Source organism: Euprymna scolopes, chromosome 19 (genome assembly GCF_053919585.1).
Source record: "Euprymna scolopes isolate OS-2025 chromosome 19, ASM5391958v1, whole genome shotgun sequence".
NCBI classification, from domain to species: domain Eukaryota; kingdom Metazoa; phylum Mollusca; class Cephalopoda; order Sepiida; family Sepiolidae; genus Euprymna; species Euprymna scolopes.
Genome location: NC_136500.1, coordinates 23,275,350 through 23,288,270, shown reverse-complemented (window position 1 = coordinate 23,288,270; position 12,921 = coordinate 23,275,350). Strand labels below are relative to the sequence as shown.

At 35.7% G+C, this 12,921-nt stretch overlaps 1 protein-coding gene across 8 annotated transcripts in view; it reads right to left on the bottom strand.

The window, feature by feature from the left end:
* Nucleotides 1-12,921, bottom strand: part of LOC145303489 (uncharacterized) — a 731,279-nt gene that overhangs the window by 345,689 nt on the left and 372,669 nt on the right. For 7 of the 8 annotated variants that reach the window (XM_080144908.1, XM_080144909.1, XM_080144911.1 and 4 more), the window contains 5 exons: nucleotides 11,969-12,079; nucleotides 10,050-10,160; nucleotides 4,582-4,692; nucleotides 2,132-2,242; nucleotides 352-462 (listed from right to left, as the gene is read on the bottom strand). In XM_080144908.1, the coding sequence (XP_080001034.1) occupies nucleotides 352-462; nucleotides 2,132-2,242; nucleotides 4,582-4,692; nucleotides 10,050-10,160; nucleotides 11,969-12,079 (555 nt within the window). The remainder of the gene's footprint in view (nucleotides 1-351; nucleotides 463-2,131; nucleotides 2,243-4,581; nucleotides 4,693-10,049; nucleotides 10,161-11,968; nucleotides 12,080-12,921) is intronic. The other variant, XM_080144912.1, reaches the window with a different exon arrangement.

The following is a 12,921-nucleotide window of genomic DNA, read 5'->3' as shown; positions in this document are numbered from 1 at the left end:
AAATTGCATCAGCAATTCTGTCTCCATTCCCTGATTTTAGCTCCTTAGGCAGTTAGCAATAAACTAACTTCACACAAAAGAAGCAAGGTCTGGGAGGGTGAACTACCTAGGACAGATACCTCAGCCGGAAAGAGAAAAGTTTACTAAAATTACCCAGTATCTGCCATACTGATTACTAAGATTGAAACCTCAACTAGATTGAACCCTGATCTCACGGTCCATTACAAACATTGTTACCGTTATACCAAATGGGTCGTTTAAAGATAATAAATGAACGCCATAGTTATTATATAAGTAGATGCCAGTATAAAATTTACATCACAGAAAAGAGATAATAAATAATGTACTCACGTTCAATACAAGTTTTCCCCATGAAGCCAGCTGTGCAAATGCATTTGAATGTATCTTTCTCGTTGACACACTTGGCGCCATTCTTGCAAGGTTCAAGTCCACAGGGATTTACTATGAAAATAAACATTAGACAAGGTATTAAGCATAAAAATCTTTGTAGTGTAATCTTACAATATCTTGACAAGATTTTGAATAAAATAATTTATAGATTTGGAGAATTCCATTAATAAGACAATATCTATCTATCTATCTATATATCTATTAATATATATATATATATATATATATATATATATATATATATATATATGATCTTATCTGTCTGTCTGTGTCTGTCTGTGTCTGTCTGTCTGAGGAACGGTCACGACTAAACAACTCTGTCAATTTTTAATCTACCGACTTGACATTTGATATGTTGGAATTCTGATCCGTGGAACAACTTTAATTTGATCTTTATCTGGTAAAAAAAATGCTGCTAAGGGGTAAAAATTTTAAAAAAAAAGAAAATTTGGCAGGCGTAAGTCGACTTAAAATGCCCATTTATGCATGCGCAAATATATATTTATAAGTTAGACAATGTTATCTTTTAAAGTTTTACTATGTGTAAGGACATAGTACAGATAGTAATGAATAAGGTTGGGGAGCTAAATGTTTTGGTTTCAATTCTAGCTGATGGCACCCAAGTTATTTTTATTTTACTTGTAAAAGCATTGCTATATATTAAGTACAATATAATAAATAAGGTATTGACTCTATAATATTAAATATGAAATCTGCATAAATTAAATTATCATATTTAAGCATATTAACGTTAATATTTCAGCGTCCCAATCGTTCTTTTGTTTTTTTTTTTGTTTTTTCGCGTTTAAATTATCCAAATAAACAATTGTTAATACTGTCTGCTTTTTTTTTTTTACATCGTTCATTTCTGTATTAAGTTTAAGTTATTTTAACCCCCACTCTTCCCATGTTAAATAATAATTTCGAAATAATAACGTTAATATTTCAGTGCGCAGGTCATGCGCGCATGCAGAACCGGATTTCGTAAATCAGAAAGTGGGTTACATATATCGTTACAAGGTCATTTAAGTTTTATAATTATATATATAAATTCCATTTCGCTTCTGAATTTCCGAGATGAGGATTGGATATCCGTATTATTTGGAGTCTTTTATGTACATTTTGTTTCACTTTTAAAGAAATTTGGGTTGGAAATTATATTTGTATTATTTGGATCCATCAGATTACTGTCATCATCTTGAGTATGATTTTCACAACGTTTCGATCCATGTAACCTCCGACCTTCTATAGGTGTATCTTGTAGAAGTCGGAAATATTTCTGTCGAACCCGGGAATTTGGATGGAATTTCAAACTGAACCTCTTATTTGCTTCATGGGGGTAACATGCTTTTGTTTCATCAGCTATGATTGGATAGAGGTCCTAAATGATTCGTAATTGTATTTTTTGTTTTGTCTCCGTTGCCAACGATGAGAATTGAACCTTCAACCTTCAGGAGAGTATCACTTTACAATTGATTTTCTCAAGTACTCTCACCACTGCGCCCCCCCAAATACAATTGTGAATTACTTAGGACATGTATCTAGTCATGGCTGACGGAACAAGAGCATGCTACTCCTATAAAGTAAATAGATTTTTCCACTCGAAATTCCAACGAAAATTTTTAAAACAACAAAATGTAGGTAGATAGATATAGGGAGAGAGAGATTGAGAGAGAAAGAGAAAGAAAGAGGGAGAGAGAGAGAGACTTATTACTCTTACGTTCTGTACAGGTCTTTCCCATGAATCCAGGTTTGCATGTGCAAATAAACTTGATTCCATCGTTTTTGCATTTGGCTCCATTCTTGCAAGGGTTCAGTCCACAAGGATTGGCTGAAAAATATGAATTGTAAATAAATTTACATTTTCAAATATCAAAATTGTCATACCTTAAGAATGCCTTTATTTATTTACCTCCTCTCGAAGAGGTTAGATATCAGGTCAGATGATGTTCTAAAAAACTACTGTCAATAATTTTCCCCACTCTTTATCTGTGCATAAATCCAAACGTAGATTCCATGAGCAAAGCTTCTTTCTTAGAACTGCACGCCACTGGAACTCTCTGTCGCTTGCCTGTTTCCCACCTGGCTACAACTTGGACGTCTTCAAGTCCAGCATAAACAAACTCCTGACGAACCGCCCCCTTTTGTAAGACACTCTATCAAAACCCCCAATACTAATGATTACTACAATACTATCTCATTGATTACTGTACACGCAATAATCTTTATCCCTGAGTGGCCTTCAGGCCTTGATAAGTGGTGACCCCCATGTAAAAAAATAAAAAATGAAAAAAAATAAAAACAGCCAGTGTACACATTCTGGCATACAAAAATGCTTGAGCAGCCTCGGCAGGTAGTTAGCAATAAAGTTTCTTTCAAAAAGAGAATAAAGACTGGAAGTGTAGGCCTTACTGAAACGAGGTCATTGTCGGACAGATTGTTGACAACGTAACCTAAACTGGTATAAACAACATCTACTCAAGCTAATATATATATATATATATATATATATATATATATATATATATATAGAGAGAGAGAGAGAGAGAGAGAGAGAGATAGATAGATAGATAGATAGATAGATAGATAGATAGAGATAGATAGATAGATAGATAGATAAAGAGAGATAGAGATAGATAGATAGAGAGAGAGAGGGGGGTTATAAAGGAAATGAATTATGTACACTTTTTTATCATGGAAATCGCTCCAGACAAGCCATGACGCCATTTGATGTAAAAGATAATAAAAATGAGATATGATTATCACAAAAACAGGAAATGCCTACTGAAATAATCAAAGCTGGGGTTAGGAAGAAAACAGTCAGCACAGAAAGAGCTCTACAGTTCTTGAAAAGAAGATACTAGAATAAGAAGCTGTATTAAAATGAGACAACGAATTGATAAGGACTATTAGACCAATGGCAATATAAAAAAATTAATCCAAATCCTGTACTGTCCTCATAAAAACTTGTATTTCTTAATGTTGTTGGTCGACTATTTCAATCAGAACTGTTAAAAGTTCATTTTACACATAACGTCATGAATTCCTTCTTGCTTTCTTTCCTAGCTATCGCCAATATTGTTTCTTTAGCATAATGAGGACCATAGATTTAAATAATTCATGGATCTGGGCGAAAGAGGGATAAATAAAGACCTGGTAAATATTGACTATTTTGGAAGTCCATTTCTTAAAACCGTTAAACGTATGCGAGAATGTAAAACAGATGTTAACTCAATGATGATGATGTGGGGGGGTATTTTGGATTACTTACATTCTTGGGGTCTCACATAGTTTTACTATGTAAATCATGCCACTTCTTGCATCAACTCCATAATATGTCTGGATACCCCTGACAGTATTGGGAATGGTAGACCAAGGAACACATGGCTTGATCATACAAAAAGATTTGACTGCATGCAATATGACTAATGTCAACGCTTTGAATCAGACCACGTTGAGAGCAGGCGTGATATGTTCCTTTGTGCTGACCACTTCAGGGTTTGGGATACTCGTGGTATCTTAAATGCCAAAACGGTATACTGATGATAATGATTAAACTTAGTTTTAACAACTGAGGAAACAGAGAAGAGAAAAAAGACATTTAAATAGAAAGAGAGAGGGGGGAGTGGGATGTAAAAAGGGAGAAAGAGAGAGCGAAATGAGGTAACTATGCAAAAAAACAAGAGACAGAAAAAAAGGCATGCTCCAGGAAAGGAGACAACATAGTCTACAACAGAGCTCTCGTAACGAGACACCACCTATATCTCTGCCATCTGCTACAGAGCCTGTTGATACAGGATATGCTTGCACAATCGCAGCAGATGCTAACGGCCTAATCTGAGGTGCAGATCTTTATTGTCTCCATAGGTAAACGGATGCTAAGAACAGATTCAAAATTATTAAAGAGTGAGGAGTTAGAAATAATGAATAAGTATTGAATAAGAAGATTGAACTTAGTTTTAAAATGTGGGAAATAATGGAAAAGAGAAATAGACTTACCAAGAGGAAGAAACAGACATATAGAGAGAGGAAAGATAGAGAAAGAGAGATAAAGATGGAGATGGGGACAAATATACAAATCAAGAGACAGTGTTTAAAAGAAAGGAATCAATTTTGTGAGGTTCATCAAATTTTAGTTTCAAAAATTAATATCTAAATAGTGATACTTACGTTCCACACAGGTTGGTCCCATAAAGTCATCTTTACAAATACATTGGAATTCCTTTCCATGGTTGATGCACTTCGCACCGTTTTTGCACGGCTTCAGTCCACATGGATTTGCTGGATTATTACAAAAAGATATTCACATTTCAGTATTTTCTTTTTAAATGCATATTGTACATTAATAGACGTGTGTTAAACATTGAAATGGCTAATATATTTATGTTTGTGTTGCAAACAGGAAAAGTTTCAGACAAGGATCATAAACACGGTCAAGTGATTGACTTTTCTGTATCGTGAGAAAAGGAAAGCTGTGGTATTTAACCGAATATGACAACAGATATTATTAGCAGAGAAAGTGGTAATTGAAATATCGGTTGTATTGGTGCTACTTTTAATGAGACCAAACTTAAATCAAACAGTAATAAAATTAAGCAATGCGCTTAAAATATATGTAACTCTCCCTCTCTCTCTCTCCTCCTTATGAGATTTCAACCACTAGACAATTTTATGGTAAAATAAATATTTTGTGTTTTTTTAGAATGTGTTGTTCGAATTTAATGCATAATAATTAATGTAAGAAGTCTTACACGGCCTTTTGTTTCATTAGGACATATGTACATATTTATAATATATTTGAATTTCTTTTCATGATTAATGCACGAGGCATTGTTTTTTTTTTTTGTTTTGTTTGTTTTTGTTTTGTTTTTGTTTTGTTTTTTTTGCACTGTTTCAGTCTACATGGGTTTTCTAAATAAACCGATACGGGAATAGTCACCAGAATTTTGCATAACGGTTACCTTCAGAAAATGTTTTCTTCGAATCAGGAAAGTAAATTAGTTTTTAGAAAAGAAAAGAAAGTATTCAAAGAAATTGTGCTGAACTCGATGCAATGCAATTAAGTACATAGATACGGAGAAAAGCTAACGTTTTCAAGATAATTAAAATTTAATAAGAAACTAAACAAAAGTAACGCATACAATAAAAACTAATTGGAAAATATTGCTATTGAACTTGTGACCAGTCGAGTCATTTTTTTGACAGAAAATAAATGATCTTTGATGTGAAGGGAATAGGAAGTAACATTCGCGTAATAAGATTTTTATTTTTTAAACACTAATAATATTAATATGATAAAAGCAGTACGAGAGGAACACATATTTATATATAAACTTATGTATACGTATATGGTTATATATTTGTATATGCAAAATTCATTCCTAAAATAATTAACCGACCATTATAAGTTTTGGAACATAGCTTCTTGACGTAAAGGATCGGAATGTGTACTATATTTTGTTTAACATAAACTTATGTATGTGGATATTCGTTTTATTTCGATACTTTGGACCACTGTTCTCATTTTAAGTGTCATTTTCACAATGTTTCGGTCGATGTAACCTCCAGCCTTCATCAGGCGTATCTTGTTGAACTCGGGAATCTTTCCAGCGAACTTGGAAATCTGAACGGAATTTCGAATAGAATCCTTTCTTTACTTCACGGAGGTAGCATGCTCTTGTTCCATCATCCATAACTGGACAGAGTTCCTAAGTAATTTGCAATTGTATTTTTTGGTCGCCAACACTAAAACTTGAACTTTCTAGTTTCATGAGAATTTCACTTTTCCAATTGATTTTTTCCAAGTACACTGCGCCACGGATCTACATGAAGAAGGTCGTTGTGAAAATAACATTCAAGATAAGAACAGTAGTCTGAAGAATCAAATAATATAATCAATCAGCATCTCAAAAATTCAGAAACGTATGTGTATATGTTTACATATTGTATATACACCATGATCATGTTGACGCACCAGTTCTTGTCAGATCACCAAAATTAAGCAACGGTGAGCCTGGTTAGACCCAGATGGGTGACCATCTATATTATACATCTCACCTTTCTGTTTAAATGTATGTATGTATGTCTGCCTAAGACTTTCGACAGAGGCGACGTATTTTCACGAGATTGGTATCATTTTAAAGCTCGACCCTTTGGACGAATCGAAAAATTGGCTAAAAACATTAATTCTTTCACCCTTAACTGGCCACTTTGCTACAAGGAAGGGTCGCTTTCTTCGCCAATATTTTTAAAAATCATCCCCTCTTTTGGATTGACTAGCCTTAATTTAAACCTTCGCCTTTCTGGTTTGGCGATGGACACAACGGCAAAGACGTCACGTTTTTTTCCCCACATTCTTTTCCTCCTCTGCAGTAGGATTCGAGCCTGCCCGACTATTACCACTTTTTTTTTCTTTTGCTTAACAGACACCTCCAAACACCCGGGCAACGCCGGGTACCCTGGCTAGTTTGGGAATACTAGTCATCGTATGTGTTCTTCGCTTATCTCAGCATTGTTTCCAGTCGTCTTGAGCCTATTATTGCCACTGGTATTCAACAATGCCGACTCAGCAGAGGCGTGGTCGGTGATTGCGCAACTCTTGCAACAGAGATTCCATATGCAGGCATTCTTACAGCGGATGCCCATAGTCTGTCAAAATTGAAGGAAGCATATTTGTATGTACAGGATTCACTCCTAAAATAATCTATCATTATGAATTTGGGAACATAGCTTCTTGGTGTAAAGGTTCATAACGTGGGCTATATTTAGTTTAATTTAGTTGTATGTAAAGAGGCTAAAAAGGCCCTTCCTAGAAAATTCAGGCAGCTTTGGTTTTTGTGAAATTTTAACTACAGGAATAGGCATCAATTTTGAAATATTCCCCAAGTTCCAATTCATTTAAAGTATCTAAAATGTTTAAAGTGCGTTAAATGGATACAACTTCCATTTCTAAACTGCCATAGAATCATCTTTACACATTCATTTGAATGTCCTTCCATGATTGGTGTGTGTTTTTTTGCACAGTTTCCACCCAATAAGTGAGGTAAATAATTAAGCAAATATATTTCCTATTTGAGTATTTTCTTTTTAAATACATCATGAACATAACACGTGTTATGATGTGGCTATGTTTACTAGTATATATCTTGGCGTTTATGTTGAAAAACATTTCAGACAAAGCTCATAAAAGGGCCAAAAGATTAATCATTCTTTATTGTAAGAAATGGAAATTTAAGATATAAAACCGGATATGACGTTAGATATAACCAACCAGATTTATCAATAAAGTACAGAAAGTGTCTGCCGAATCAGATACAGAAGCTGTAACAATCGCAATTACGAAAAACTAAACCCATAATCCGAGTGTGGTTTATAAGCACAGTGCTGACTGATGCAGGGATTTTTATCCTCGAACCCCCACAATCAACAGAGCTTAAACCATTCCTGTAATGACCTGGTTCCTGTTTATTGTACCTATTTACTATGCCTCCCCACGGGACAGAGTTAGACACCAGGGTCGTTTTTTAACGTGGAGAAAAGGTACAAAAATAAAAATTGTCTCAGTCGTGAAGGACCTCTCCTCCACCGAAAGAGAACAAGAAACAGAAGTGCAGCATCTGAAGAACAGATACTACACCTTGATCTTGTCCCGAGGCTTTGCTTTCTATCTTTGAGAAGGGATCAGTTTATTACTAATCGCCTGAGGCGCCCTTACTGGGGAATGCCGAGGAGACTGCAGGTCAGGGTGCTCCTCCTCGAGGATGCTGACTTCTCCATTCCCGTTTTCCCATCCTGGTGTCACAGTTCTTGCATTGGGAGAGAACTAAATATCCCCCTTCTGGCTTGGCCGATCAAGAAGTATATCTCAGGCGAGTTGAACATGTGATAGAAGTTAATAAAGGGTCACTTCCTCTTTCTTTGGTCAGGACACAATACCAACAACAACCCCCAAAGTTCTCTATGCAATAGATTCCCCTGGTATTTGGCCCTGGATTAAAATTTGACAAGGAGATACGGAATCCAAAATGGCTGCTGCCAAACCGTGACTTCAACATCTGTGTACGCTATACACACATGCATTATTTTATTTACATGAATTATTGTATTTTCAAACAAGATTTCGCAACCATTTTGTCTTCGTCCATACTCATGGACATGTTCTAATATTATTTTTAAATGTTAGTATGAGACTTTGTCTCCTATTCTATATTTTGATGAATCTAATGTTCTACGAAAATGCAATCTTAAATAGATGTCAGTCGTTCTCTAGTATATAAAATCACCTGACTTTTCGCCAGCTTGAAACAATGATGTATTAGTTTGAAGGAGTTGTCCAAAACGGTACTAACGTTCCTCACATCAATATTGAGTGGTTGAAGTGAGAAACTGATATTCAAGGAGGGGTGAGGGAGCAGTAGATGGTGAGTCGAAAAAAAGAAGATTGCATTTTGACGCGTTCAGTTCTAAATAATCAGCTTAAAGACCAGGATCAGACTTTGTTCAGATTATAATGGCGTTAATCATAATTACATTTAGGTAATACCCGTTTCCCATCGTCCGCAAAGTGTAGAATACATTTTCCTTATCTAAGTTCCCATCCGAATCAAGTGTCTTGCACTTATTGCACAAAAACTGCTCATCCTCTTTCAAACCAACGGTTATTCTATCAGAAAGTCTTCTTTTCAGTGCGTCTAAATATTCTATTTTGATTGGTTTTGTGCCTGAACGGTTAGAATGTCCACATTTTGCACCTTTTGACATCTGAGAAATGTTTGCGAACCTTATTGTGCAACTCAACCAAAATCTTATGAATGAAGTTGGATTCAATAAATTTATTCAGAAACTGCCCGACTGTATAAGCTTTTCGCAAACAAGTCTTCATTATTGAAGCCAAAACATACTTGAGGATTAATGAGATAGATGGACAGTCAGTTGAATGATGAAGAATATTATGAGATGATTGAAAATGATGAATGGAACGAACAAGGTTTGATTACATATGATGGCATTTTATAATAAGTATTTCTTGACATTAAATTTGAAGATGGGTATGTGTTAGTCTGCAGGGAAGCAATACCATGGTAATGTGCTTCATAGATGAAAAGTTCTTGGGGAAAAAAAACTGTTCATGGAAATCCCTACTAATGCTAGGCACACGGATGAAGATTGGAAAATTATTTTCAGTTATTGCAGTAAGACGAGTTCTTGTGAATATTAATTCAAATCTGCATGAACTCACTATAAAAATGTATGCTAATGAATTAATTTAAAAGCTACTATTTTGACTGGTCAAGTTGATATAATGGTAAGTGTGTTCACTTATGACTGAGAGACCGGTTTCAATCCTCAGTAGAGTCATGCTAAAGTCTTAAAAACCGGTACTTGATCCCTCCCTCTTGCAAAACACTCAGAATTAATAAAGGGGTATCAGGGGCAAGTAGAGTAATCCTGGGTATCCTCGTGTAGCAGCTAATGAAAAAGAAGCCTTTTGGTTGCCCTTGACTATAGTCGGCTACTTAGCATTATTTATTTTGAGTGGATGGATTTACCACGCATCGTATCATCACATCAGTTAATTTTTTAAAGGCATGAGATAATGGCCAACAATGATCGAATATACATATTAACAACTGACTCACGTGTAACACAGGTGTCTCCCATGAATCCAGGTGTGCATGTGCAAATAAACTTGGTTCCATCATTTTTGCATTTGGCTCCATTCTTGCAAGGTTTCAATCCGCAAGGATTAGCTAAGATAAAAAAGAAAAAAAATCATTATGCTAATAACCATGACATAAATATTGTTGCAATTGTTCATATTTTTTATTGTTTATTTAACTCGTTAAAGGAAACTGAAAATTTGAAAAAATTTCTGAAATGTATATTGCATGTATGTTTAAATTTCATTAGAATTAGATAATACAATGTGTCCCAAAATGATCTGCCGCACTTGTAGGTAAAAAAACAAACATTAAATAACAATTAAATAAAGAAATTTTTTTTTTATTTTTTAAAGATGTACGTAGAAGCCTATTTCATTTTCTATTTTTTTTTACTTAGGGGTCACCACTTATCAAGGCCTGAAGGCCACTCGAGGATAAGGGTTAATAAATATAATGTGGTAGTGAAGTAATCCTTAATGATGTGAATTGAGTATAATTTGATTATTTATGAGGACGACTTAACAGGAATTTGTTTATATTAGATTTTAAGGTTACCATGTTGTATTTAGCCGGGAAGCATGCCAACAGAAGAGTGTTCCAAAGGCGGGCAGTTCTGGGAAAAAAGCTTTGCTCATGGAATCTGCATTTACATCTAGGCATAGGGGAGCATCATATATAGTGATTGTAGCTAGTCAAGTGTTTTTATGAAAGTTTGGCAAGGGGGACATAGATTGGACTTCAGACGAGTGCTTGCCATGAAAATAGCGATAGAGCAGACACAGGTTTTCTGTGGGAAAGAGGTTGCAGGGAAGAGAAAATAAAAGGGCATCGCCTACTAGGTTTCGGAGCCGGTTTTGAACTCTATCAAGGTAGGATAGGGTGTGCTTAGCAACTCCTGCCCAGATGTGCTAATAGTACTTTATTCTAGGGTGAACCTGGCTCTTGTATAGATAGAGGATCGCATTGGCAGTGAGATACTTACTGGAGCAGTAAGTATCTCAGGAGTGATCCAACCATCTTTCCAGCGATCTTGGCAACAGATTTGATGTATGTGTTCCATTTCAGATCAGGAGTGAAGATCAGAGGACCTATTAAATTTTGTTTTTATCTTAACTTAAATATTAAATCGGCTAAATGTTTCCCATCACTGCTAACACACGATTGTAGACGTTTACAAAAGTTTTCAATAATTGGAGGGATCATTTCGGGTGGAATAACAGCACTTTCAGAATGAATAGCTTGTTTTAATTTTTCAAAAGATGGCGGTGACTAGATACTTTTGACTTCAAATATCTGCACAAGAAAAAAAAATCTCAGGAGTTTATATCAGGTGATCTTTATATCAATATGCAAAGAAATCAAATGATTCAGGAAATTTTATGCATATGATTTAAATTTTCGTTACAATAGGTGATATTTCAAGATTTAAGGGGAGTTCTGTTCTCGTAATTTGCGTAAGATGGCATGTAGCAATTCAGAATCTCCGCTTTTGTCTTCACCAGAAAATTGTACATATAAATACACTTTTAGTTTATTCATAGATTCTTTAACCTTTCGTTCTTAATGACAGACATGTGCGCATATGCACACACACACACACACACACATACACGCACACACACACATGTATGGGCGCCTATATGCAGACAGACACTAAAATTTATATATATATATATATATATATATATATATATAAAGAGAGAGAGAGAGACAGACAGACAGACAGACAGAGACAGAGATAGAAAGAGAGAGAGATGAGGTTTAAAATTAAATAGTTTGATAGAATATCAAAAATCAATGTGTAAACGAGAGTATGAAGCAAAAGTAATTAAGTTTAAACTTAGTGATGAATAAAAAGTGTCCCCCCACACAAAAAGTGTTAATACCATACTCACGTGTAATGCAGGTGTCTCCCATGAATCCAGGTGTACATGTGCAAATAAACTTGGTTCCATCATTTTTGCATTTAGCTCCATTCTTGCAAGGTTTCAGGCCGCAAGGATTCGCTGAAGTAAAAACAATGCAATTACAAACATGAGTTGCACAATAAGGTTCGCAAACATTTCTCAGATGTCAAAAGGTGCAAAATGGAGTGTAGTAGTTCTGAAAAAATAAATATTCTAACATATACATCTCACCTGTCTGTTTAAATGTATGTATGTATGTATATATGTGGTCCAGGTTTAGTGTGGATGTGTGTTAAAAGCACACAGATGTCTTAACATCATACTGTGCTTCTCCCAGACAAATCAACCCCACGTGCACGTCGTGACCACTGCCACGCAGACGGGGCTTTGATAAATGGCGAGTGTCCTGCGCCATATAACTGGACCTCCACTGCCTTGTAGGCTAAGGTTCTTTTAACCAAAGGCTAAGGGTGAGGTAACCCTGACAGAAACCTCCAAAGGGCATACATGACTCACCGGCGTGTGGAGTATGCTCTAGTGCCCAGAAACCAAAGTCCGTCATGGATCAAATAGCATGGTGGGTGGAGAGGGCTCCTGTAAGCTGTGGTGAAGGCAACCTCTCTAGAAGAAGGAAAATCCTGATATAAACCCTGTGGCGACTGCTGCTTCCAATGATGTTGACTTGCTCTTCTTTTTGGTTCAATCTGGCAGTTGTTTAGAGAGTGGAATTGTGTCAGTGCAAAGTCTTTCCTCACTGTAAAAATCTTCAAGCACAGGCATTCTTGATATGCAATGGAATACACACTTTGCAATCAGTGTGTATCTCAATAGCAAAGAGGCTGGCTGTAGCCTGAACCGTTAAACGGACATTCAATGAGGACTGATGCAGATATGGGCGTGAATGGCAATAAAGGCTCTGGAACTTCCAGGGTCTGGCCTGG